The 27,899-nt window shown below is 47.2% G+C and overlaps 2 protein-coding genes across 3 annotated transcripts; one reads left to right on the top strand and one right to left on the bottom strand.

The window, feature by feature from the left end:
- Positions 1-4,753, bottom strand: RFESD (Rieske Fe-S domain containing). 2 transcript variants are annotated; one of them, XM_084628237.1, is made up of 4 exons: positions 4,607-4,753; positions 1,414-1,594; positions 1,280-1,314; positions 1-494 (listed from the first exon to the last, which is right to left on the bottom strand). In XM_084628237.1, exons 2-4 carry the CDS (start codon positions 1,589-1,591, stop codon positions 225-227), a joined length of 483 nt encoding a protein of 160 aa, XP_084484363.1. In that variant the 5' UTR covers positions 1,592-1,594; positions 4,607-4,753; the 3' UTR covers positions 1-224. The 2 variants fall into 2 exon arrangements, with proteins under 2 accessions (XP_084484363.1, XP_084484362.1); XM_084628236.1 differs by lacking the exon at positions 4,607-4,753 and adding an exon at positions 2,198-2,326.
- Positions 4,489-27,772, top strand: GPR150 (G protein-coupled receptor 150). The gene is made up of 2 exons (XM_084628235.1): positions 4,489-4,610; positions 24,381-27,772. Exon 2 carries the CDS (start codon positions 25,526-25,528, stop codon positions 26,816-26,818), a length of 1,293 nt encoding a protein of 430 aa, XP_084484361.1. The 5' UTR covers positions 4,489-4,610; positions 24,381-25,525; the 3' UTR covers positions 26,819-27,772.
- The last annotated feature ends 127 nt before the right edge of the window (positions 27,773-27,899 follow it).

The raw sequence follows: 27,899 nt of genomic DNA, 5'->3' as shown, positions 1-27,899 counted from the left end.
CACAATGCTAACTCATTCTAAAGAGGGTCTTGAACTTTTGTTTATGATCTTACTCATTTCTACATTACTTAATGCTCTAATAGCAATAAGATTAACACTGGTATTTCATTATATTAACATCTAGAAAAAATCTGCATATCATCCTGATATACTGATGATGCCTTATATACACACACACTGATATTTTTCATTATGGCCACTGATTTTGAAGTTCAGGATGTGCATTATTTTTTCATATCAGAACTTCCAGTCTTTTTGTACTTATCAGCATAGTAATCAGAGTCACAGCTGATAGATAAGTCAGAAGGAGTCACATAAACACTTCCATTGTCTACAGTAACCTTGTGAGTTCTTTGCTTTATTCCTTTTGATCGCCATTTTGGTGTTGCTGATGGTTCTGTAGGGTTTACGGCTTGATCTAATCCTTCTCCTGTTGCCAACGTAATTTTATACTTATGCCAAGGGCAAATAATGCAGGGCTGTCCATTGACATCCTGGGGAAAAAATTAGGACAACCCACAAATCTTCCTCTTCCTCTAATGAAATATCTCTAGACCAACACACAGCTTTGTGGACTAGTTTTAATGCCCTGTACTGCCATGGCAGGAACACCAGGTTCTGTTTTTAAAATTAACAACTGGAATACCAAATCAGATTACTGATCCAGCTAGCATAGCCTGTTTGCAACAGTGACCAATGTCAGAAGATTCAGAGGAAAACCCATAATGCCCCTAACTGGCAATAATCTATCATAATGGGATGTGTGTGCATAGATGACAGGGATTCTTTCAGACTCCAGATAATAAAGATAATAGCCATTTTTTATTTTCAACAGTGTGACTGGAGATGCTTTTACTTACTCACATTTTGACATACACCACATCTCTCTATGATGTGCAAACACAAAGCATGCTGTCAGTGTTTTATAAAGTAAGTGTCTCTAGTAAGTGCCTAATAATAAATGATTATTAAACTATTTGTCTCAAAAGTACCTGAACTTGGCCTCCTGTCCCTCAAGCCAGCAGGGAGTTGAGAGCATTGTGGACATTGAAAAATTAAGGACTGTTAAAGATAGTGGTCCATTATAGAGAGAGAGGGCCAAATTTTGCTTTCAGCTATACCAGTGTAAATCCAAAGTAACCCCACTGATTCCAGTAGAATTACTGCAGTGTTACCAAGAACATTATTTAGCCCAAAGTGAGAGAATAATATAAAATTGGTATTAAAATGTAAAAAGATTCTGAATAATTGTGTGTGTTATTTTTAGAATGTTACATACCTCTATCTCTCCAAGATGTAAAGGACCTCCTGCATCTGAAACATAGTGGAATATGGAATTAGAGTCAACACTCACACTAGCTTACTTTAAAATTGTTACATAAACACCAAGATGAAGAGTGCAAACAATCTTACGGTAACAGTAACGGTCCATGGCATAAAATTTCCCTTCATGGTAGAAAACGACAACTTCTCTGTCATGGACACTAGCTGTTATTCTTTGGGACTGTTTTATGTCTTCTTCCTTACCAGCATATACAGGAGCATCAGCCTTCACTTTATCAGGTGTTTCAACTGAGCTGTGCAAATCCATGTCCTTTAGTTAAAATAGTAAAAAGCCACTTTATAAAACAATTAAAGTTTAGGGTTTCTAAACAAGGACACTTTGGTTACCAAGTCATTCATAAAGATATTTAACCAAAATATCATAAGCAAAAGTTTTGATGAAAATATATCTGTATTATATTAATAAAACATCCCTGCTTCATAACAATGTATATCCAGTCTGTTAGATAAAAGAACAAATGTCATGGTACCTCTTAATTAAAAGTTCATTACTAGACTGAGGGCTTGGGTAACAGCAACACTGCAGTTGGGGCAAAATGAGACTTAGATTCTAAACCTCTTTTAATTCATTTATGCCAATCCCCCAAAAAAACTCCATATAAACAAAAACAAATGTGCTAAAACTATTTTTTAGATCATGTCCAGGTTGGGGATATACACGGATTTTAAAAAATAAAAGGGTTAAAGTTTACATGCAAAAGAAAAACAAAGTTAAAAAAAAAGTCTTTGTATGTACAGAGAAGAATGGGCACAAGGGAGGGTAGAGGGGAGTAACCAAAGTGGGACAGAATCAAGCTCTAAATGGGATAAAAGCAATGTAGCTCCTCAGCAACACATCAAGTCACATCAGTACCTTAGATCCATACTAGAGCATGACGGAGATGAAGAATGGATGAAGAAATGAAGTTGCAAAGTAATGAGAGCAGCACCAATTCCCTCTATAGCTCCATCACATCCAGGCCTCCTCTAAGTATCAGCTCTGATAAGTGCTTCTTTACTGAAAAAGGCTTTCTAAAAGACAGTGGAACTGGTCTGAACAGCAAAAAAAGGCAGTCTTTGTGTGGGACACAACATGGCTGAAGTGAACTTTGCAAGAACTGAATAGAGGAAGGCTTTGGCTGGGCTGATAACAGAAGATAAGAGTTGTTTGCTTCTTTACTCCTTATAATTATCTCATAGCTGCCTTCTCCAGAAGGCATTGTGGAGTCACACTCATTTAAAACAGCATTTAGAAGTTTTTTATAACATTCCTATGTTAATTCACGCATGGCAAACAAATAATTCTAAATCAAATATGCATGTCACAGCCCCTGCAGGCTGGTGTAAACACCATGGTACTTTCCAGGCTACTTACAAGCTGATTATGCATAAATCTAATAGCAGTACGGCTCCTTCAGGCAGCCCCATCCATTTGTGTTTCAGCTCATGCCATGTTTCTATTTCTAGCTAAGATTTTATCGTAATTATTAGTCACAGGAATACATTATCCTGAGAATTACTCACTTCTTTCACAGCTTGCTTTGTAAATAAGCATAGTACAAAATATTCTGAAGACTGTGAACTGTAAACTCCTGATCTCTAATATCACTGATTCAGTATGTAACCTTCAGCAAGTCACAGAGGCCAAAATTTTCAAATACAGTGCCTACAATTAGGCATTCTCATCCTCACGAAGGTGCCTGATTCTGCATGATGATCAGCACCCAAAACTCCCACCAAGATTGATGGGAGTTTTAGCTGCTGAACACCTCTGACAATCAGGCCACATGTATTTGGTTGCCTAAATGTAGGCATGCACCCAAGTTTGATTCAGACTTAAAAAGGCTTCAGCTCAGCCTCTGATTTTGCTGGCATGTTTTGGCACCCACATTTAATAGCTGGGGCAAGTGCGAACATTTAAACATTAAATGTCACTTTGAGGCACAATCAGGCAGATATGTAAATACTAGCATATGTGCTTACAATTAACTGCAGGACCAAAACTGTCCCAACAAACAGCAGGTCCTCCAGAGAAAGCCCTTGAGACTGACCATTTGAATCTGAGTATAAGTCTGTTAAGAAGCACTGTGGCCGAGGAAGGGTTTCTAGCACTGAGGGAGAGAGCCAAGGGATTCTTGCCAAGGGCAAACTATAATTAGACCCTTTTTTCAGCCCTCTAATGGCGACTCTCAGCTGGGAGCTGGTGGTGAGCATGGGAAGAACTAGCTGGAAGTGGATATTCTGGCTCTGACAGATGGGAGGAGGCAGGCTCCTTGCCCACTGGGAGCAGCAGAGAGGGGGGATTCCACATCGCATGACAGAAACCTAATGAAAACTCCACTCCAGCCTTCCTCTGGTATCCTTCCTCCTCATCCTCTCTGTGCCTGGCTGGAGCGCTTCCTAGCCCCCGCCAGGAGCAGCAGCTCTCTCCTCAAAACACTCAGCTACCAGTTAACCCCCAGCCACTGAAGTGCTACGGAAAGAGGAGTGGCCGAGCCAGCTTCCCCCTCCACCAGCCGCTGTGGGCGCTCTAGTTTTCTGGCCGCTCCTCGGGGCAGGCCCGCGCCCTCAAATTTCCATCCAGCATCTCCTGCCCCGCAGCCCTGCCAGGCCGAGGGGAGCGTGGCCTCAGCCCCACCCCGACTCCCACCGCCTGAGCAGAAAACAGGGAGCGCCATCGCCCGGGCCCCCATGCTCAAGGCTCAAGGGCTAGGCGCGGGCGGGAGCTCTCTGGGTCTGGCCGGCGGAGGGGACACAACGGTGCCGGCACAATTGGGGCCTCGCGCGAAGCGGGAGCACCCGGGCAGAGCCCGCTCCGTCAGTTCCCCGGCCGGGCTCGGCCCACGGTTCGCAGCCGCGACGGGGCTCACGAGCCCCACATTTAACAGCCGTTGGCGTTCGCGCCTGGCGCGAGCCCCGCAGCTGACAGAGCGGACAGAGCTCTGGACCGGGCGGAGGAGCGGGGAGTCACGCGCACAACCTAGGGCGCTGACTGATCATGACGGCAGCGCTGCCTCAGCGCGCTCTGGAGCCCAGCCGTCACTACCCTGCAGACAGCCCCTCTTCCAACGTGCGTCACGCACAACCGGGCCGCGAGGCATCGCTGCGCCGCCGCAGCCAGCCTCAGGGCCCACCGCCTCGGGAGACTACAACTTCCGGCAACCGCCGCGCTCGAGCACAGACTATAACTCCCGGCAAGCACTGCGACCGCTCAGACTCTGATAGGTCGCATAACAGAACACGCGCCACGCGTTCTCCGCCACTAGAACGGGCTTCTACGCACCCAGGTAAGGGTCCGGCAGCGGCGAGACACTCTTCCACCACAGAAGGGCTGCGAAGTAACACGTGACCAGAGACCTACCAGGCTATTGGAGCCCTGAGCGCCACGTGACACGTGACGAGCCCATATCCTGCGTGACTCGCGGGAATCCCGGCGATGGAGCTAGTCTCCATTGCCCCCTAGCGGGGAGACTGAGTACTGCGCGCTGAACGCTGTGGACTGGCACGGCAGGGAGATGTGAGGGTCGCATCTGGCCAGTGGGGCGAGGAAGCAGAGTATGCGCGGCCCTTGCTGGCGCTGCTCGCTCGCAAGCCGTTTGGAATGAAAGAGCAGAAATTCAGAGGGGGAGACTTCTGCCATCCAGAAGCCCGTGGGGAAGCGCCATTATCCATGTCTGTTCAGCCGGTAGCGGACATGTGAGCCCCTCCCCTTACTTTCAGCAGTGACAGACCTGTCCTAAGGGGCTGGGTTGGTTCCGCCCCACCCCCCCGGCCCCCGCTGTCTTGTAAATATCACATCACATCATTTCATTGGGATTCACTGTTGCGGACCGTAGAGGTGGGGCATCTCTTGGGTTCTGTAGGTACATTGGTCTCTCACCAGATAGGGCGACTGAAGTCAGGGGTGACAAGTTTCAGTCCTTGGGACTACTCACCTGTATAAAGCACGTCGCGTGCATCACTATTTGCAGCATCAAGGCCCTTGGAACATGTTACTTTAAGAAAGAGGGACAAAGCCACTTAGTGCTAACAGCCTAGAAATTCAGCTTTAGACTTGAAACTTTCATAGCTGATGATGTTGACTGGATTCAGGTGCAGCTACAATAATACAGTGAAAAACTCTCCCAAACCCATTTGTTACCAATGTGGATAAAAATCGAGGACTTTTTAAATAAAAAATGATTTTTTTAAAATTTAAATTGAATACAGGTTTTTTTTTTCCAAAATAAGCCTATTTAAAATTAATTATATAATTGGCAACCTATGTTAACGCATAAACTTATTATAATCTATTGACATAATCTAAATTAAATAAAAACATAATATGAAGTAGGATCTGTTTGCTCTTGAAATTTTAAAGAAAGTCAAACCCCTGAATGATGGAAGTCACGGGCTAAGTACCTGGAACCAGAGTCTGCTGAAGTACTAAACCAACTTTTGATAGCAATGGCCTCTTCTGCAGATGCAGAGAATTTTTTTTCATTTCAATTTATTCACTTGAGTGACTAGTTCATTCAAAGTTAAGAAACTAATTTGGAGCTGAAAAAAATAGAAAAGCTTATTTTCCTCTTCCAATCTATGAATAAAAATTAGAAGATGAGATCTACTAATTCTAAAATCTTAAAGGACATAGGCCCAGATCTATAAAGGGATTCAGATAACACATCACTGAGCATTGTGGTGCTTAACTTTTAGGCACATAGAAAATCACAGGAACAAAACCACAATCCACAAAGCCTGAGTTAGGTGCCTAGGCTCCCTATAAAATGAAATGGAGAGATAGGTTGTCAAGGTTCCTCCCCCACTCTGAACGCTAGGGTACAGATGTGGGGACCTGCATGAAAACCTCCTAAGCTTATCCTTACCAGCTTAGGTCAAAACTTCCTCAAGGTACAAGATATTGCACCCTTTGTCCTTGGATTGGCCGCTACCACCACCAAACAAATACTGGTTACTGGGGAAGAGCTGTTTGGAAATGTCTTTCCCACCAAATATTTCCCAAAACCTTGCACCCCACTTCCTGGACAAGGTTTGGTAAAAAGCCTCACCAATTTGCCTAGGTGACTACAGACCCAGACCCTTAGATCTTAAGAACAATGAACAATCCTCCCAACACTTGCACCCCCCACCTTTCCTGGGAAATGTTGGATAAAAAGCCTCACCAATTTGCGTAGGTGACCACAGACCTAAACCCTTGGATCTGAGAACAATGAAAAAGCATTCAGTTTTCTTACAAGAAGACTTTTAATAGAAATGTAAGCAGTGTCAGGATGAGCTCCACCCTGACATCTGGTGGTGAGGTGTGGCAAGTTGTGGAAAAGAACTTCAGGGGCTGATCTCATTTGCATAGGCACACCCATCCCACCTAGAATGAGGCCATAGCTGCCCAAATGGTCACTTTGGCTGCTGTGGAATCCCCAGTGTCTCTGTTATTGGGGCAGGAAGAATAAATTGTTGTTACCCTGATTATGGGAACTGTGCTTGGAACTGTACTTGGCCTTTTGTTATGATGGAGGGACTCACCATCAACTAAGTAGAACTCGCTAGGCAAGGGTCATGGGTTTTAAAACTCTGTGAATGGAGAGAGGCTGGGGATAAGTATTAATACTTGGTGGTATGGGCCCCTTGGTGAGGGCCTTACATGCTAATTGCACTTCCTCCTCTCTCCACTGTGGAATATCAGAGCTAATTTTGATCCTATTAGGAGTCTTGTTACAGGCTGCTGAGCTCACTTTGGGCTAATAGTGCACTAGCACTGAGGCTCCACTACCACAAGGTGAACTGACTAAGAGCTGAAATCACTGAGCGTTGTGTTAAGTAGTGGGGGAGCCTGAAGATATAGTGTGGAGCAGTTTGCGGGACGGCTGGAGTACCTTGTGGACAGGCTGGTGGAGCAGTTCATAGGACGGCGTGAGCTGCTGGTGGGATGCGGAGCAGTTTGTGGACCGGCTGGTGGAGCAGTTCGTGGGATGGCGGGAGCTGCTTGTGGGCCGCGGAGCTGAGCGAAGGAGTTCGTGGGGCGGCAGAGCGGAGCGGAGGCCTATGGAGCTGTGGGGCAGTCAGCTTCAGATCATGTTAGGTGCCTCTTACCCCCATCCCATCTCCACCCAGGTTGGGAGGTAAAGCTCCACAGATAAACTTTCGAACTCTGGGGCTGCCCTGACCAGGGACAGAGACTTTTGGGTCACTGGACTTTTGGGACTTTGGGTGATTTGGGGTTGCCGGACTCAAGAACCAAAGGGAAAGGGGCGTGCCCCAATTTGCTTGGGGTGGGTTTTTTGCTCATGGGTTGTGTTATGAATCCTGTTGGTGGTGTTTCCCCAACATAATGCCACATTGTTTCTCTCTGTTATTAAAAGGCTTTTTGCTACACTCAGACTATGTGCTTGCGAGAGGGGAAGTATTGCCTCTGGGAGGCGCCCAGCGAGGGTGGTATATATTTGTCCCAGGTCACTGGGTGGGGGCTTGAGCCGGTTTGCATTGTGTTATTGGAATGGATCCCCTATATATTGAACCCAGCCCTTGTTGCTGCCAACTCTGACAGGCAGAAGGGTTACAGAAATAGGAGTAAATAGAAGTAAAGAAATCCCCTCTGTAAAATCAGGATGGTAGATACTTTACAGGGTAATTAGATTCAAAACATAGAGAATCCCTCTAGACAAAACCTTACATTACAAAAAAGACACACAGACAGAAATAGTCAGTCTATTCAGCACAATTCTTTTCTCAGCCATTTAAAGAAATCATAATCTAACGCATACCTAGCTAGATTACTTACTAAAAGTTCTAAGACTCCATTCCTGGTCTATCCCCGACAAAAGCAGCATATAGACAGACAGAGACCCTTTGTTTCTCCCCCACCTCCAGCTTTGAAAGTATCTTGTCTCCTCATTGGTCATTTGGTCAGGTGCCAGCGAGGTTACCTTTAGCTTCTTAACCCTTTACAGGTGAGAGGAGTTTTCCTCTGGCCAGGAGGGATTTTAAAGGTTACCCTTCCCTTTATATTTATGACATAGGTGCTGTAGAATGCTATCCACAAAAGTTAGACAGGGAGACACCTAAACTAGCCAAGCAGAGATGCCAATGTCAGGTGTATGTGTTAAGCCCCTCTTGACACATTTTGGGGACTACCCGGACTGGTAAGGGGTTCTCTTATTGCCTGCCCTGTAACTTTGGGGGTCTTCATACTGTGCAGTTGTGGTTCAATTTCTTGACACCAGTAGCCAGCCCACAAGCACACTCAGGCTTTCACCAGTCTTGTTACCCTCTGCAGGGTGACACCAAAAGGACTTTCAGTCCTGAGTCTCCCCAAATTAGGGTTACTATATTTCAGGTTCACAAAAAGAGGACACTGCCAGAGGGGCAGGGGAGTTAGAGGGGACATACAGTTGGAGGTGCTGGAGGGGGTACTTGGGGATGCTGGAGGGGTATGTGTGTACTGGGAGGAGTATTTGGGGGGTACTGGAGCGGGTATCTGTGGCGGGAGTACTCACTGGAGGTAGGGGGCTGTGTCTCTTCTGGTGGAAGGGCGGCTGGTTCAAGCCCAGGACACAGTGCCAGCCATCAGTCAGTGCCTCCCTGTGGGGCCCCCTCCCCAGGCCTAGGAGCCAGGTCCTGGATAGGTGGGATCCAGGAGCTGTGGCTGCAGGGGAATGGACCAATCAGCTGTGGATGCAGGGAGGGACCAGTAGGGAAGCGGACCAATCAGAGCTCTTTCTGAGCTGCAATGATTGTTCTGCAAAACCCCCGGACACTGCCTGTTTTTTGGAAAATCTGCTGGGACTGAGGGTGAACAGTAAAAAAAGAGGCAATGTCCAGGAACACCCCAATCGACATATGGTAAACCTACCCCAAATTCATTGTAATTCTTCATTACCAGACATTCAAACCATTCCCCCCTGGTTTGTCACACCTGGAAGCATGAAACCAGCCCCATCGATATCACTTACTTTGGCACACACAGTCCACACCATTTGAAAACCAGAGATCTGCTTTGGAAGAAAATAAAAAGTTTATTTAAGAGAAAAAAACACCGATTCAAAGATGAAATAGTGAGGGAAAGCTAACCTATACAATTTTCAGAGTGGTAGCCATGTTAATCTGTATCAGCAAAAACAATGAGGAGTCCTTGTGGCATCTTAGAGACTACCAAATTTATTTGGGCATAAGCTTTCATGGGCTAGAACCCACTTCATCAGATGCATGGAGTGGAAAATACAGTAGCAGATATATATATACAGTACATGAGAAGATGGGAGTTGCCTTACCAAGTGGGGGGTCAGTCTAATGAGAGAATTCAATTAACAGTAGAACACCAAAGGAGGAAAAATCACTTTTGTAGTGGTAATGAGGGTGACCCATTTCAAACAGTTGACAAGAAGGTGTGAGTAACAGTAGGGGGCAATTAGTATGGCAAAAATACTTTTTGTGATGACCCATCCACTCCCAGTCTTTATTCAGGCTTAATTTGATGGTGTCCAGTTTGCAAATTAATTCCAGTTCTGTAGTTTCACATTGGAGTCTGTTTTTTAAGTGTTTTTGTTGAAGAATGGCCACTTTTAAGTCTGTTATTGAGTGACCAGGGAGATTGAAGTGTTCTCCTACTGGTTTTTAAATGTTATAATTCCTGATGTCAGATTTGTGTCCATTTATTCTTTTGCATAGACGCTGTCCAGTTTGGCCAATGTACATGGCAGAGGGGCATTGCTGGCACATGATGGCATATATCACATTGGTAGATGTGCAGGTGAACAATCCCCTGATGGTGTGGCTGATGTGGTTAGGTCCTCTGATGGTGTCCCTTGAATAGATATGCAGACGGACTTGGCAACGGGGTTTGTTCCAGGGATTGGTTCCTGGGTTAGTGTTTTTGTTGTGCGGTGTGTAGTTGCTGGTGAGTATTTGCTTCAGTTTGGGGGACTGTCTGTAAGTGAGGACTGGCCTGTCTCCCAAGATCTGTGAGAGTGAGGTATCATCCTTCAGGATAGGTTGTATATGCTTGATGATGTGCTGAAGAGATTTTAGTTGGGGGCTGTAGATAACGACTAGTGGCGTTCTGTTACTTTCTTTGTTGGGCCTGTCTTGTAGCAGATGACTTCTGGGTACCCTTCTGCCTCTATCAATCTGTTTCTTCACTTCACCAGGTGGGTATTGTAGTTTTAAGAACACTTGATAGAGATCCTGTAGTTGTTTGTCTCTGTCTGAGGGATTGGAGCAAATGTGGTTGTATCTTAGAGCTTGGCTGTAAACAATGGATTGTGTGATGTGTCCTGGATGGAAGCTGGAGGCATGTAGGTAAGTATAGCGGTCAGTAGGTTTCTGGTATAGGGTGATGTTTACGTGGCCATCGCTTATTAGCACTGTAGTGTCTAGGAAGTGGATCTCTTGTGTGGACTGGTCCAGGCTGAGGTTGATGGTGGGGTGGAAATTGTTGAAATCCTGGTGGAATTCCTCAAGGGCTTGCTTCTTTTCCATGGGTCCAGATGATGAAGATGTCATCAATGTAGCGCAAGTAGAGTTGGGGCATTAGGGGACGAGAGCTGAGGAAGCGTTGTTCTAAGTCAGCCATAAAAATGTTGGCATACTGTGGGGCCATGCGGGTACCCATAGCAGTGCCGCTGAACTGAAGGTATACATTGTCCCCAAATCTGAAATAGCTGTGGGTGAGGACAAAGTCACAAAGTTCAGCCATCAGGTTTGCCATGACATTATCCGGGATACTGTTCCTGACGGCTTGTAGTCCATCTCTGTGTGGCATGTTGGTGTAGAGGACTCCTCCTGAAGGTTGAAACTACAGACTGGACTTCTACATAGAGTGCTTCTGCCGACGTGCACGGGCTGAAATTGTGGAAAAGCAGCATCACTTGCCCCTTAACCTCAGCCATGCAGAACACAACGCCATCCACAGTCTCAGAAACAACTCTGACATCATAATAAAAAACGCTGACAAAGGAGGTAATGTAGTCATCATGAATAGGTCAGAATATGAACGAGAGGCTGCTTGACAACTCTCTGACACCACATTCTACAGGCAATTACCCTCTGACCTCACTGAGGATTAGCAAAAGAAACTACACCATCTGCTCAAGAAACTCCCTGAAGAAGCACAGGAACAAATCTACAGTGACACACCCCTAGAGCCCCAACCAGGGGTATTCTATCTCCTACCCAAAATCCATAAACCTGGGAATCCTGGATGCACCAACATCTCAGGCATTGGCACCCTGACAGCAGGATTGTCTGGCTATGTAGACTCTCTCCTTGGGCCCTATGCTACCAGCACTCCCAGCTATCTTCGAGACATCACTGACCTCCTGAGGAAACTACAATCCTTTGATGATCTTCCAGAAAACACCATCCTAGCCACTACGGATGTAGAAGCTCTGAAAAAGCAGTTAAATGGTGAGGTAAAAAGTTTGTGGATGATACAAAATTACTCAGGATAGTTAAGTCCAAAGCTGACTGTGAAGAGTTACAAAAGGATCCCACAAAGTGGGTGATGGGGAAATAAAATGGCAGATTAAATTAAATGTTGATAAGTGCAAAGTAATATACATTGGAAAACATAATCCCAACTATCCATACAAAGTGATGGGGTCTAAATTAGCTGTTACCACTCAAGAAAGAGATCTTGCAGTGATTGTGGATATTTCTCCGAAAGCATGCACCCTGTGCAGCGGCAGTCAAGAAAGCTAACAAAATGTTAGGAACCATTAAGAAAGGAATAGATAGAAAAAAGGAATAGATAATAAAAAAGAAAATATTATAATTGTAGTATATAAATCCATGGTATGCCCACACCTTGAATGCTGCATGCAGTTCTGGTCACCTCATCTCAGAAAAGATATATTCGAATTAGAAAAGGTGCAGAAAAGAGCAATGAAAATTATTATGGGTATGGAATACCCCTACAAGGAGAGATTAAAAAGACTGAAGCTGCTGAAAGCTTGGAAGAGAGAGGACTAAGGGGGAATATGATAGAGGTCTATACAATTATGAGTGATATGGAGAAAGTGAATCAGGAAGTGTTATTTACCCCTTCATATAGCATAAGAACCAGTAGTCACCCAATGAAATTAATAGCAGGTTTAAAACAAACAAAAGGAAGTACTTTTTTACATAATGCATAGTCAAGCTGTGGAACTTGTTGCTATGGGATGTTGTGAAGGCAAAAGTATAATTGGGTTAAAAAAAGAGCTAGATAAATTCATGGGGGATAGGTCTATCAAAGACTGTTAGCCAAGATAGTCAGGGGACACAAGTCCATGCCTCAAGTGTCCCTAAACCTTTGACTGCCAGAAGCTGGGATTGGACAATGGAATGAATCACTCAAAATTGCCCTGTTCTGCTCATTCCCTCTGACGCATCTGGTACAGACCACTGTCAAAAGACAGGATATGGGGCTAGATGGCACATTCACCTGACCCAGTATGGCCGTTCTTATGTTGTTACGTTTTCTATTGCCTTAAAACAGTTTTCCAGAGTATTCCTAGCTAAAGGAAGGATCCAGTATTCATGAACAGCGTCCCACCTCAAGAGTCAAAACTGTCCCTCAAGTTCTGGATAAAAAACTTCTGTTCCAAGCCTGCTTTTAACAGGCTTTTTCCTTCTTTTCTCTCTCTCACAGCCTGTCTACACTACAGAGTTACGTCAACTTAAATTACGATGATGTACAGCCACTGCTGTATTTAAACCACTGGTGCATGTCCAAACTATGCTTCTTGTGTCGGTGGAGCATGTCCACATGAACAGCTCTTGCATCAACACAAAGAGCAGTGCACTGTGGATAGCTATCTCACTGTGCAACTGGCCACCATCTGCCACAGGGCATTCTGGGATGGGTTTGCAATGCCTCATGGTGGCAGGTTCAGTGTCCGATGATGCAGCTTTCTGCATCCCATCATTCCATGGCCTTCCTAGTACATTTTATGCTGCTTTTCAACAGTCCCTGCACCCCTGTAGGTGCCTGCCTACCACCTCTGTCAGAAAGCATGGATCCTGCACTGCTCTCCAGTATTGTGATGAGAGTTATGAACACAACATGCCTGATCCTGTAGTATTTCATGAGCTGCAACTCTGATGATGCCATGGTATCTGCCCTGTTTTGTGTCATGGACAGAAACAATTCAAGATTGATGTTAGCATTCACAGAGCAGCTGGACATGGTGGACCATCAGTCCTGGGCTTGAGAAACAAGCACTGAGTGGTGGGATCACATTGTTATGCAGGTATGGGATGACGAGCAGTGGCTGCAGAACTTTCGGATGCACAAAGTCACCTTCCTGAAACTGTGTGCAGAGCTTGCCCCAACCCTCCAGCGCAGGGACTCCAAAATGGGAGCTGCACTAACAGTGGAGAAGCAAGTGGTGATTGCTGTAAGGAAGCTGGCAATGCCAGACTGCTACCAATCAGTTGAGAATCAGTTTGGAGTGAGGAAATCCACTCTGGGGGTTGTAGTGATGCAAGTGTGCAGGGCCTTTAATTGCCTCCTGATACAAAGGACTGTGACTCTGGGCAATGTGCATGAAATAATGGATGGTTTTGGAGCAATGGGATTCCCTAATTGGGTGGGGTGATAGATGGCACACATATCCCCATTTTGGCTCCAGACTACCTTGAGATGGAGTACATCAACATGTTATACCAATAAAATAAAAACCAGCAGGATCTTATTAAAGGGGGAAAGGCAAAATGCCACATTTATTGTGAATACAGAAAGAATCATAGTAAGCAGTTAGTTATAGCTATAACATTCCATTCAATTTCATATTTATTCACACGTTCATTCATACACACACACAGGTTCTGCAAGGTTGTTCTCATAGTTACCAGCCTTAGAGTTGCTCGTGCCAAGCCACTGGCCAGGTGGCCTGGACACAAGGAGGAAGCAGGGCCTTGTCAGATGCTCATCTGATGCTCCTGGAAGTTGGTTTGCAGAATCAGACCCCAAAGTTCTCACTTTCTAGAGTCCATTTTTATAGGAATTTATTCCTATGCCAGTCTATGGGAATTGCTTCATCATGCTGTTGCTGAATCAATCAGCAGATAGCACATTCCTGTTGGCTCCGTGCTGCCAGATATTATCTTGTTCTTCGGTTCTCCCATCCTTGAGGCTGTTGGGTGGATTCCAGTCTGCCCTCCGAGGGTCCTCTGGTTGTTTCCACTTGATACCTTCTTCGGCCGATGGACACTGGATTCTTAGGCTGGCACCTCCCTGATCATTCAGTTATTATCCACACCAAGCATCCATCCACATACATCCTCTATCTCTATTTTAATCACAATTGTTAACAAAGCGAGATGAATACAACAAAAGGGCGGGGAGTCTCTGGGTGCTGTTTCTGTTGTTACAGAGTATTGCTTTGAGTCTCTCTCTGTGTGAGTAGTTGTTGTTACAAAGTATTGCTTTGAGAACAGACTCTGTCTTAGAATGTACTAACACAATTAGCAGCTTGCAAGTTTCACACAGAGAGGGAGAGAAACAGTAAAAACAAGAGAGCAAAAACCAAGAGACCTCTTATTTAGTAATACCCTGGAATTTAAACTATGGGGAATCAAACTCATTTGTGATTTTAATACAGAACTTCTTTAATATGATCCAACAAACAGAAAGGGCTACTTTTCTATGGCCTGCAAGTGCTAATGGGTCACCAGGGTCATTTCACTGACATCAATGCAGGCTAATCAAGGAAGGTACTTGATGAACATGACAAAGCTGCATGCAGGGACTTTCTTTCCAGAACAGAGGATTACCATTGGGTATATGGAAATGCCAATAGTAATCCTGGGAGAACCTGCCTACCCCTTGCTCCGGTGGCTCTTGTGGTTGTACGCTCACCACCATGACAGCAGCAAGGAGCGCTTCAGCAACAAGCTCAGCAGGCACAGAATGTCTGTAGAATGTGCCTTTGGCCACTTAAAGAGGCCCTGGTGCTGTCTCCTCTGCAGGTTAGACGTCAGTGAGAAAAATATCCCCATGGTTATAGCTACCTACTGTGTCCTTCATAATATATATGAATCAAAGGAGAAGTTTCCTCAGGGGTGGAGCATGGAGTGGTGCGACTATCAGATACCAGGGCTGTAAAAGGGACTCAATGGGGAGCTATTTGGATTAGGGAGGCTTGAAGGAGCATTTTAAGAATGGGCCATTGGCATAGATGACTCATGCCTCCCCATACTTGGGGGGTACAATCTAAAGGGGAGGACACGACCTCCCTAGGTGTCTCCTCTGCCCAGTGCCTCCCCCACCCCACCCTGTGGCCAGCCCAAGGCCGCTGTGCTCTCCCCGCTCCACATTACCCCGCGCCTCCCTCTGTCACATTCAGCTGCTCTCTCTGGTAGCTGGGTGGGGAGCGGGACAGAGCCACTTCTGCCTGAGAGAGCCTGGCTGGGAGGTGGCCTGCTCCCTGCCCAGGCTTGACTGCCAGGGACAGGGGCCAAGCAAGCTGGAGCCCCTTTACCCCCCTGGCATGTGCTAATATAACACTGCAAATGCACCTATTGGTATTGTCTCTGAATGTCAGCAATAGTCACCATATGCTGGATAATAATAAAGATTCATTCACTTTCCATAAATTCAGTTTTATTCCATACCCATGCAAACCTATTTATGTATTGGTAACATAAATTTCACACACACAGGGAAAAGTATCTTTAAGGGGGAAGAAAAAGGAAAATGCCAAGCACATTTGCCAGTGAGGCTCTCAGAGCTGGGTGTATGTCCAGCTCTCAATGTGCTGCTGAGGCCCCAGAGGAAAGGAGGAATAGGGGAGGGGGCTGTTGCGGGAAAGTGCAGGAAAGCAGTTCTGTATGGGCTGCAGAGGGAGGCAGGCACAGATGTGTTCAGACTGAAGTTCAGTCAGAAACCGCAACGTGTCTGTTTGCTCCCTGAGCAGTGTTATCCTCTGTTCCTGCCTGTTTCCTATCCTGACTATCCCTCCGCAATCTGTCACTGATTGCCTCCCTCCGTGCTCTCTGCTCACAATTCGAAGCACCAGATGCCTGCAGCACCTCCTTAAACATTTCTTCCTTACTTCTCCAGTTTCTTTTCCTTAGCTGGGTGAGGTGCTCTGCTGTTGTGTGGGAGACAGTCAAAGGCACATCTGCAGCTACTAAAGAAACAATAACAGAGGTGTTATTGTCAGTGCACTTACACCCTTAACCCAAACGAGTAACAAACACATCTTTCTCACTTTCCGTTGGCACTCACACAGCATGGTGGTAGTCCCAGCCATGGTGAGTTAGGACAAAGGTGTGGGGTAGCCATGAGGGTATCAGTACCAGTGCATAGGGCTACTGCACTGAATACTGGCACCATTTTTCACAGGCTGGGGTGACTGCAGCTGCTATCTCACTCCTGAGGTTAACCAAGGCTGCAATGGTCCAGCTCCTGCATGCATGTGGCTTCAGACCGGCACTGTATGCTGCTGCCCTGTGTGCTGCTATGGTCCCTGCGAACTAATCACTGAGTGGCATGGCAAAGTTTCATACCATGGGGGAAGAAACAAGGCAGCCCTCCCAGGAAAACTTCAGGAGAGGATTGGAGATCACCCCCAAGAAAGTTCCCTCGAGATCTCTATGGAGGATTCCCGGGACATCTCAGTGTGCATAAACAAACTTTTCTGCAGGGTCCCCTCTCTCAAGCTGTAGAGAGGAATGAGAAGCAGATAGAAACTATTCCTGCACTGGTTATTCACTACTTCTTGTAGCCTGATTAAAAAAGTAGTACACGAGCAGATGGGTCCCTGCATTATTGAAGCAGAATGAGTACTTACCAGAGGTTCCTGCCCATGCCTCAGGCTTGCCAGTGCTGGACGGCTAGGAATGGCTAGATTTTCCAGGAGTCAAAAAGCGTTCCTGGCTCACCACACCACCAGATCATACGTGCCGACTTATGCTCCCACCGGTGGGTACTCGATCCCCCCCTCCCCCCGCACGGCCCTGCCCCAACTCCACCCTTGCCCCGCCCCCTCACACCTCTGTCCTTCCCCCATTCCAACCCCTTCCCCAAAGTCCCTGCCCCAACTCCGCACCCGCCCTGCCCCTTTTCCGACTCCTTCCCCAAATCACCGCCTCTTCCCCACCTCCTTCCCTGCGTGTACCACGTTCCCGCTTCTCCCCCTCCCTCCAAGTGGCAGGGCGGGAAGCGCTGGGAGGGAGGCGGATGAGCGGGGAAGCAGCGCGCTCAGGGGAGGAGGTGGAAGAGGTGGGCATGGGGGGGAGCTTGGCTGCCGCTGGGTGAAGAGTACCCCCTAATTTTTCCCCATGGGTGCTCCAGCCCCAGAGCACCCACAGAGTCGGTGCCTATGCACCAGATCACCCTGTTTCCTGTCCCCCATCCTTCTCTGCCTCCACTTCTTTGCCCAGCATGTTGTCCTCTGGGTTCACTCTGGTTGCCAGTGACTCCAGCCTTCCTGAAGTATCCAAGGGGCTCTTAGCAGTGGAGATGGGGTCACTGCCAAAGATGGACTGCAGCTCCCTGTAGAAGTGGTGTGTCTGCAGCTCTGTACCAAAGCGGCCATTTGCCTCCCTTGCCTTCTGGTACACCTGCCTCAGCTCCTTGATTTTTATGCAGTACTACAGCATGTCCCTGTCATAGCCCTTCTCCACCATACCCTGAGCCATCTGGCCACAGACATCAAAGTTCTTGTGGCTGAAGCAGAGTTGTAACTGCACAGTCTCCTCTTCCCACAGATCCAGGAGATTCACCACCTCTCGAGTACTCCAGGCAGGAGTGAGTTTGCTGAGTGGAGGCAGCATATTCAGCTGGGCAATTGCTCTCCAGGTCAAGCAAACAGGAAGAGTATTTTCAAAACTTCCCGGGGCTTTAAAGGGGAAGGGGCATTCACCTGTGTACCTGACTGCACGGCAGCAGAGTTCAAAATGGCGACCAGAGTGGTCATGGTGAGCATTGTAGGACACCTCCTGGAGGTCCCTTATGGCAACATAAGCCACGTAGCATCTACACTGACACTGCATCGCTCTAAGGACGTTGCGATATGCTTAATGCCTCTTGTCCAGGGAGTTTTATTATGTCAGTTTAGCAGGCGCATTAAAGCGGTGGAGGAGCACTGCAGTGTGTACACCTGCATATTTAGGTCAGTGTAAGCTACCTTACATCAACTTAACTTTGTAGTGTAGACATGCCCACAGTCTATGGTTACCTTTGGTTATTCAGAGTGGGGAAATTCCCTCTTGGCTTCAGAGCTGGGATGTTCTTTTCAATGTCAAGTTTGTCTCAGTGTATTTCCATTACCTGTAATGGTTCATTGTTGTTTTCTGCTGGGTTGGACAATGGATAGTTATTTGAAGCTGGTTTTATGTAAACAACTGGTTTTGGTGGTGCCCCTCCCGGCTTGACAGCTCACTGCCTTGCTGTGAGGTATAGTACTGATTATGAGCACAGTTTTCTATATACACAAATGCATACATTTACAACCACAGTCTGTATAAATATTTCATAATGACCATCACATTCAGAACATTGTAAGTTTCACAAAAGACTTACCTGATACACGTTTATAGTACAATAATACAGTATGCAATCATTTAGCTTAAATGGTTATTTTTAGAGTTTAAACCTCCTCTTCTTCCTTTGGGGTATCTGGACCTTGATTGGGTTAACCTCTCCCCTCACAGAGATAGACACCTACATCCAGGCTGCAGGAAGGTGCCTATCTCTCCTTAGCGATCCATGAATGGAAACCTGTCTCCTGGAGTCAGGTGGCTTAGGTTCCTAAGTAGTTTTTTGTGAGAATGAGTCAGATGCCTGCCTCCACATACTATGGCTGGAGCAGGAGGTGCAGTGGTGGGTCAGAAGGGGTGACTGCCTGGTGGCCTTTAGTTGTACATGTGGCATCCCCACATCAGAATATCCCATAGTTCAGTGGTTAGAGCACTGTCCTGAGAACTAGAAGACCCCCTCTTCAAATTCTTGCTCCCTTTCAGGCAGAGAAGGAACCTGAATCTGGGTCACCACATCCCAGTTAAGTGCTCTACCCACTGTGCTAAAAGTTATAAGGTGGGTGACAGTAGTGGCACCTCTTCCTCCAGACAGATTTTGAATGGGCCCTGATCTAGGCAGGCAGCCTCTGAGTATGCCAAGTGGATTGGGCCCTGCATGCGAGATTGGTGTTTATCTGCCTGTATTCCACAGTTCAGGGATTGCTCAAGGAATTAGGTGGACACCTAGAGTGAGGCAGCAGTGCACAAGCCAGAGAATCATAGAATATCAGAGTTGGAAGGGACCTCAGGAGGTCATCTAATCCAAACCCCTGCTCAAAGCAGGACCAATCCCCAACTAAATCATGCCAGCCAGGGCTTTGTCAAACCTGACCTTAAAAACCTCTAAGGAAGGAGATTCCACCATCTCCATGGGTAACCCATTACAGTGCTTCACCACCCTCCTAGTGAAAAAGTTTTTCCTAATATCCAACCTAAACCTCCCCCACTGCAACTTGAGACCATTACTCCTTGTTCTGTCATCTGCTACCACTGAGAACAGTCTAGATCCATCCTCTTTGGAACCCCCTTTCAGGTAGTTGAAAGCAGCTATCAAATCCACACTCATTCTTTTCTGCAGACTAAATAATCCCAGTTCCCTCAGCTTCTCCTCATAAGTCTCCACCTAATCATTTTTGTTGCCCTCCACTGGACTCTTTCCAATTTTTCCACACCACATCCTTCTTGTAGTGTGGGGCCCAAAACTGGACACAGTACTCCAGATGAGGCCTCACCATGTCGAATAGAGGGGAACGATCACGTGACTCGATCTGCTGGCAATGCACCTACTTATACATCCCAAAATGCCATTGGCCTTCTTGGCAACAAGAGCACACTGCTGACTCATATCCAGCTTCTCATTCACTGTAACCCCTAGGTCCTTTTCTGCAGAACTGCTGCCTAACCCCTCAGTCCCTAGTCTGTAGCAGTTCATGGGATTCTTCTGTCCTAAGTGCAGGGCTCTGCACTTGTCCTTGATGAACCTCATCAGATTTCTTTTGGCCCAATCCTCTAATTTGTCTAGGGCCCTCTGTATCCTATCCCTACCATCCAGCATATCTACCACTCCCCCCAGTTTAGTGTCATCTACAAACTTGCTGAGGGTGCAATCCACGCCATCCTCCAGATTGTTAATGAAGATACTGAACAAAACCGGCCCCAGGACCGAACCTTGGGGCACTCTACTTGATACCGGCTGCCAACTACACATGGAGCCATTGATCACTACCCCCTGAGCCCGATGATCTAGCCATCTTTCTATCCACCTTATAGTCCATTCATCCAGCCCGTACTTCTTTAACTTGCTGGCAAGAATACTGTGGGAGACCGTATCAATAGCTTTGCTAAAGTCAAGGAATAACACGTTCACTGCTTCCCCTCATCCACAGAGCCAGTTATCTCATCATAGAAGGCAATTAGATTAATCAGGCATGACTTGCCCTTGGTGAATCCATGCTGACTGTTCCTGATCACTTTCCTCTCCTCTAAGTGCTTCAGAATTGATTCCTGGAGGACCTGCTCCATGATTTTTCCAGGGACTGAGGTGAGGCCGACTGGCCTGTAGTTCCCCGGATCCTCCTCCTTCCCTTTTTTAAAGATGGGCACTACATTAGCCTTTTTCCAGTTGTCCGGGACCTCGGACGATTGCCATGAGTTTTCAAAGATAATGGCCAATGGCTCTGCAATGACATCCGCCAACTTCTTTAGCACCCTCGGATACAGCGCATCCGGCCCCATGGACTTGTGCTCGTCCAGCTTTTCTAAATAGTCCTGAACCACTTCTTTCTCCACAGAGGGCTGGCCACCTTCTCCCTATGCTGTACTGCTCAGTGCAGTAGTCTGGGAGCTGACCTTGTTTGTGAAGAGAGGCAAAAAAAGCATTGAGTACATTAGCTTTTTCAACATCATCTGTCACTAGGTTGCCTCCGTCATTCAGTAAGGAGCCCACACTTTCCTTTACTTTCTTCTTGTTGCTAACATACCTGAAGAAACCCTTCTTGTTACTCTTAACATCCCTTGCTAGCTACAACTCCAAGTGTGATTTGGCCTTCTGATTTCACTCCTGCATCCCCGAGCAATATTTTTATACTCTTCCCTGGTCATTTGCCCAGTCTTCCACTTCTTCTAAGCTTCTTCTTTGTGTTCAAGATCAGCAAGGATTTCACTGTTAAGCCATACCATATTTACTATTCTTTCTACACATCGGGATGGTTTGTCCCTGTAACCTCAATAAGGATTCTTTGAAATACAGCCAGCTCTCCTGGACTCCTTTCCCCTTCATGTTATTCTCCCAGGGGATCCTGCCCATCAGTTCCCTGAGGGAATCAAAGTCTGGTTTTCTGAAGTCCAGGCTCCATATTCTGCTGCTCTCCTTTCTTCCTTGTGTCAGGATCCTGAACTCGACCATCTCATGGTCACTGCCTCCCAGGTTCCCATCCACTTTTGCTTCCCCTACTAATTCTTCCTGGTTTGTGAGCAGCAGGTCAAGAAGAGCTCTGCCCCTAGTTGGTTCCTCCAGCACTTGCACCAGGAACTTGTCCCCTACACTTTCCAAAAACTTCCTGGATTGTCTGTGCACCGCTGTATTGCTCTCCCAGCAGATATCAGGGTGATTGAAGTCTCCCATGAGAAGCAGGGCCTGCGATCTAGTAACTTCCATTAGTTGCCGGAAGAAAGCCTCATCCACCTCCATAGTCCGGTGGTCTATAGCAGACTCCCACCACGACATCACCCTTGTTGTTCACACTTCTAAACTTAATCCACAGACACTCAGGTTTTTCTGCAGTTTCATACTTGAGCTCTGAGCAGTCATACTGCTCCCTTACATACAGTGCAACTCCCCCACCTTCTCTGCCCTGCCTGTCCTTCCTGAACAGTTTATATCCATCCATGACAGTACTCCAGTCATGTGAGTTATCCCACCAAGTCTCTGTTATTCCAATCACATCATAATTCCTTGACTGTGCCAGGACTTCCAGTTCTCCCTGCTTGTTTCCCAGGCTTCTAATAATAATCATCTAATAATAAGAAATGGATCATTCACTGTTTTCTAATACAATAAAAATGCAAAAATTAAGTATCTGAATAAATGTAAGTTAAGCTATACAACTGCTTAAATAAATGTGTATAACTATAGTGTATACTCCTAGTTAGAAACAGGAAGCACCAAATTTAGCATAAAGGCTATATTTAGTTGCAAATCAACATGTTTTAGTGGTTACCAACTAATGAGAATCAACCTTTCTTTAGGAAAAAACTAAAAGTAAAATGCAAAACATGATTAAAATCCTTGTTTTTAGTCACAGTTTCCTGCTTGCTGATTTAAATCAGGATTGAAAATGGTGCTTTAAATCCCTTTTATTTAAATCAATCCAGCCTGCTTGTTACAGATCCACATCTTGTGGGAAATCTCCTGACAGTAATGGTTTCAAACCCCCCTTTTTTAAAAAAGTTGGCACACTAGTGAGCTCTTTTACCATAATTGGTAATACTCCTTGATACTAGGCCATTTTATTTCCATATATGCATCTGATAAGTTTTGTACTGATCTACTAATGAGTTATTTTTAATTACACCTAAACATTTTACAAAGCCAAATAAATGTCTTATCATTTTACTGGTACAGTATATATTTGAAATGTTCAAAAACTATTTATTTAGTGCCCCAATAGAGCAGCGGTGTACATGTAATACATTCCTCAACACAGAAAGGTAGCAGTAACCTCTCACAGGTCATATGCTCACAGATAATTTATCATCCAACTAGGAGGAGGTACTTAATTATACAACCCCTTCCTCCCAGGGGCTTCTGAGTTAACTGTGAACATACCCCTTAATTATAACAGTCACCGAACCTGAAGAGCATTTGACTGTCTCATTAACCACATACTACATGTACAGGAAATAACAGAAGCAAAGGTACTGTCAGTAAAATTAACTAGTTGAATCGCACCTGAGAGCAAACAAGTGGACAGCTTTCCTTCTGACTGGGACAGGTTGGATCTTCCTATGATTGATAATTCACAGCATTTTCTCACATTGGGATGTTCATCCAGCTCAGACCCCTTCCTGCTCTTTGCAGAATGGTCTTAGATAGGTTCCTATTTCCAAGTGCAGTTTGCATCTGATGCCTGGTTGGGTACTGTACAGCTGAATTACTCGATGCCTTCTCTCACTGGGGGCCAGATGGGTGATGGGTGGAGTGTCCTCAACAGGCCTTGAAGTCAATGGCCTACATAAGATAGGACCCTTGATTACCGTGTTCTTCTGCAGCATAGCTACAATATTTTTTTATGTCCTTTGACTATCAGGTTAAAGTGAATCAAAGTCACGTGGGTAGTGTAAGTATAGAAGACGTTTGGTTCAAATATGATGGTGCTATTCTTGTTTATTCGAGAGTTTTACTTTTCATGTACTTTGAAAAGAAAATGGATGGCACCTCATGACTGAAAGGACATTTCTTTTTTCACTTGGCCCCCAATGTTGTTTGTGGCTGTGTCTATCTTTGAAGAGCTTTAAGTCTATTTTTCAGGCGATGAAATATGTACACCCATCTCTGTGAATAGCACCGAGGGGATGGGATCAGGGCACCAATGAAAATATAAATACATGCTGAAAAAATGTTGTGATTTCCTAAGGCAGTATCTAGTTATCAAAGTGTGGACATCCGTCCCAAACCCACAATTTGCCAGCTCCTGTAGGATGCAATTAGATTAATCTCTGAGAGTCAAAAGGCTATAGGTATCGTCAATTAGATTAAGTAAAAACTCTGAGTCAAAAGGAGAAAAGTTATTTCCCCCTTTTACTTTAAACCGATTGTGTTATTTGGTTTGTTCTCAATAGTTTATGAAGAACTTGGCTCCTTTCTTTAGCATTTTCTGAGTCACTTTATCTTATGTTGAATGGAGGCGTCCCTGCAGCCAAGTGCCATCTGGTGGAAATTTTATTAAAAGAGATTGGGTGTAAGAGAGAGATTTGTTCTTTGAATCAAAACACAAACCAGTTCACATGAGTAATGGCTCATTTATATAAAACCTTTCAATTTCCTACCCTTCTAGGTTAATATTTCATATCATACCAAGGGGAGGAACTGCTGTTGAAAAAAAGAAAATATTTTGAAAGATGCCTGAACAAAGCATTGCCATGGAAGTACAATGTGGTGGTGATTGGTATTTCATCAGGAAACGACACTAACTACAGAATGCAAGCGCTCAACAGGCTGCTTTCTGATAAATGGGACTCCTGAACAGCTTTAGCTTCATTTTGTTTTGATTAAAACAAGATGCCACATTACCCTTTATTTCTGATTTCTTTAGCACTTCCTCGTGTTTACGCTGCGCTCAGGGGCTGTGTAATAACAACACACAGCCCAGAACTGAGAATCCTTTTATTTTGTCTGGTATGAAAGATTGTTGAAATTGCCCCGCAGTTTAAAAACCCGGGTCAGATGCCTGAGCTGTCTCCGTCCGAGATTCCCTTCCTCTTACTGCAGAGTCTCGAGACAGAACTCAGAGGTGGAAATGGCTTTGGGTGATGCAGGGCAGCGAGAGCGTGAAGGTGTGTTGCGGGCACTTCGGACTGCGCTCGGATCTGTTCACCGCCGGTACGTTAATAAAGACTTTGGTTAAGGGCTGGAGAGGAGATGGAGGCTGGCGGGCGATTGTATGGGCCGTGTGAGGGCCACACCTGTTTCATTTTGGGATGGGGGGGGAAGACTGTTGCTTGGTTCAGGTGTTGGGAATTGAGATGGTTGCTAAACTGCAGGGATGCGGGGAGATGGTTGCGATTGGATCTGGGGGTGGGGATACTGTGTTGTTGGGGAGGGGTACTATAGTTGCTTTGTTAGGGTGGGGTGAGAAGCTAATTGCTTGGTTGGGGAAGACGTTCCTAAGTAGGTGGTATGGGAGAAATTGGCTGTTTGGTTCGAGGGGTGGGGGGAGATAATAGGCGTGCTCGCTGCGGTGTGCATGAACAGCCCACCTTCTCTGTGTGCCAGATGACAGGCAAAGCCCCTATATATGTCGCCGGGAAGCGCATTCATCAGTAGCGCAATCCTTTCTCTTGCTTCCCAAGAAAGTTTGTATCCCAAAGAGCAGAGTCGAGCCGGGAGGCGTGCAGGGACCGGGCCGCTGAGAGCCTGGGACCCCGGGTCTGCCCAGCACGAGACTCCAGCCCCCCATTTGCTGGGACTCTGCTGGGAGCCATGGAAGACCCTTTCAGCCTAGACAGATTTTCCCCGGAACTCAACCTCTCGAGTGCCCTGCAGCCAGGCTGGAGCCTGAATCTTTCCTCCTCCCCCGGGGACCGGCGCTGGCCTTCCCTTGGCCGGCAGGTGCGGGTGATCTCCGCGGCCGCCATCCTGCTGCTGGGGCTGCTGGGCAACTGCCTGGTGCTGCATCGCCTCTGCTGCTGTGGCTGCTGCGGCCGGGGCCGGCGGCGGCGGAAGATGGATTTCCTCATCGCCCACCTGGCGCTGGCCGATCTCTACGGCTGCGGGCTGGCCCTGTTCTCGCATCTGGCGGCAGAGCTGCTGGGGGCCGCCTGGCCGGCGGGGGACGCCGCCTGCCGCCTGCTTAAGCTACTGCAGGGCTCCGGCCTCCTGGCCTCGTCCAACGTGCTGGTGCTCATCGCCTTGGAGCGGCACCACGTGGTGAGGCGGCCGGCGGACCCGCCACTGCCCGCCCGGGCCCTGGCCGCGCTGGGCTGGCTGCTGGCCTTGCTGCTCGCCCTGCCCCAGGCCTTCGTGTTCAGGCTCGCCTCCCGCCCCGGGGGCAGCCGCTGCCTCAGCATCTTCGAGCAGCTCCCGCGCTGGCACGGCCAGGCTTACGGCGTGTACGGGGCCGTCACCGGCTTCTTGGCGCCCGTCAGCCTGCTGTGCTGGGCCTACGGCCGCATCCTCCTCGCCCTCTGGGCCGCCCAGGAGGAGAAGCCGCCGGCGGCGCGGGGGGTAGGCGGCAGCGGCCGCCGCCGCCTGGGGCTGCCGGCCGCGCGGCCCCTGCTGCTCAGACTGCCGGCCGCCAGCTGCCCCATGCCCCGGGCTCGGGTGAAGACGCTGCAGCTGACGCTGGTGCTGATCGCCCTGTTCGCGCTCTGCCGCCTGCCCCGCTTCGTGCTGGAGCTCAGCATGGCCTTCGGGCCCGGCGGGGAGGCCCCGGCCGCGGCCGGGCTGCGGGAGGCGCGGGCCGCGCTCGGCATCGTGGCGGTGACCAACAGCGCGCTGAACCCCTACGCCTATCTGCTCTTCCAGAGCCACCGGCCCTGGGCGCGCCGTCTGCAGAGGAGCCTCTGCAGTGCGGGGCCCGGCCCGACCTGCTGCTGCCCCGGCCCCGAGCGGGAGCCCCGCCGCCGGCCGAACCACCGCGCCCCGCACCGACACCGCCCGAAGGACGGGCCGCCCCCCGGAGCCCAGCGCGCCGCCTTCTGCACCCCAGCGCCGCCGCCCGGCTCAGACTCCCGGGAGCTTGAGGACACCTCCGCCTGCGAGAGCGGTTTCTAATCAGCCTTCCTCGGGGCGGGGGACAGAGCCCGCCAAGCGGCACCCACCGCAGCAGGAGCAAGCAGCAGGCCACCGAGGGCAGAGAACGATATCGTTTAACATCCTCCTTGGCCCAGCGCCCGGTCATCGGCCCAGCCTGTCCTTCACCTGTCACCTTCCCTCCCCCAGTCACTCCCGCGCACGCCTTTCTCTCTTCCCATTACTTTTCTGCCAAGTTTCTCTTGTGTCACTTCTTCCTGTTTCTCTCCCATACCCTTCCTCTCAATCATCTCTCCAACTTCCCCTTCTTTCTTTTTCCGGAGTTTGAATAACTACAAAGATGGGGTTTAAAGTTAATGGCCTCTGATGAGAGGCTCCTTACATGTTCAAAATGCTCCCAAGATACTGATCTTTGTGTTCCTGGGATGAGGGAAATTCAATTCCCTAACCAAGCAGGGGGAACAAGCCTCATTCCATCACTGTTTGTAGCCATGTGATGACTAGATGTAATGTGGTTTATAGAAGCTGAACTGTGTATTTTGCATCTTTAATATTTTTATTACAACTGAAGTAGCTGTCTCCTTGTTCCTTAGGGATGTGGGGCTCAAAGATAGGGTTTCAAAAGAGCACCAGTACTTTATAATTATATACAGATATGTATAGGCGGGAAGGAATTTCAGAAAGCCTTTAACTGAAAGCCTCCTGAAAACTAGCCAGGATAAGGTTCTGTATTATGAGGTGTGTTTTCATGTCCTTAACCATAGCATTGTCCTTTGTGTTTTCTGTCTTTTTTTTTTTTTTTTTTACAGGAGAAGAGTGCAAAAATCAGCAGGGCTGCTGTTGCTATGCAAACTGACTGAATGTTGTACATATGAATAGCTCTATATTTGTAACCTTTACAAAGCCTTCTGAATCTTTTTGTTGCACTCTGTGGACTTAGTGGTAGCCCATTCGTAAATAAAATCAATGAGTATATGAAGTGACATTTTGTTTAAAGAAACAATGTAAAAGTAATGGTTCCATTTTGTTTCAATCTGACTGGACTCTGTAGGATAAGCTGCTGAATGTGTTAATAATCGGCAGTGAAGACTGAGTCAGTGGG

This window comes from Lepidochelys olivacea, assembly GCF_965140295.1.
Source record: "Lepidochelys olivacea isolate rLepOli2 genome assembly, chromosome: 5".
Classification (NCBI taxonomy): Eukaryota; Metazoa; Chordata; order Testudines; family Cheloniidae; genus Lepidochelys; species Lepidochelys olivacea.
The sequence above is the reverse complement of the archived record's forward strand: the minus strand, read 5'-3'. Positions and strand labels throughout refer to the sequence as shown.

Excerpts from the sequence above, each read along its gene's own strand:
- RFESD (XM_084628237.1), bottom strand. The coding sequence starts at position 1,591 with ATGGATTTGCACAGCTCAGTTGAAACACCTGATAAAGTGAAGGCTGAT. Across the intron at positions 1,315-1,413 it reads CATGGACCGTTACTGTTACC|ATGCAGGAGGTCCTTTACAT; the intron begins GTAAGATTGTTT and ends ACTATGTTTCAG. Across the intron at positions 495-1,279 it reads TACATCTTGGAGAGATAGAG|GATGTCAATGGACAGCCCTG; the intron begins GTATGTAACATT and ends TTTTTTCCCCAG.
- GPR150 (XM_084628235.1), top strand. The coding sequence starts at position 25,526 with ATGGAAGACCCTTTCAGCCTAGACAGATTTTCCCCGGAACTCAACCTC.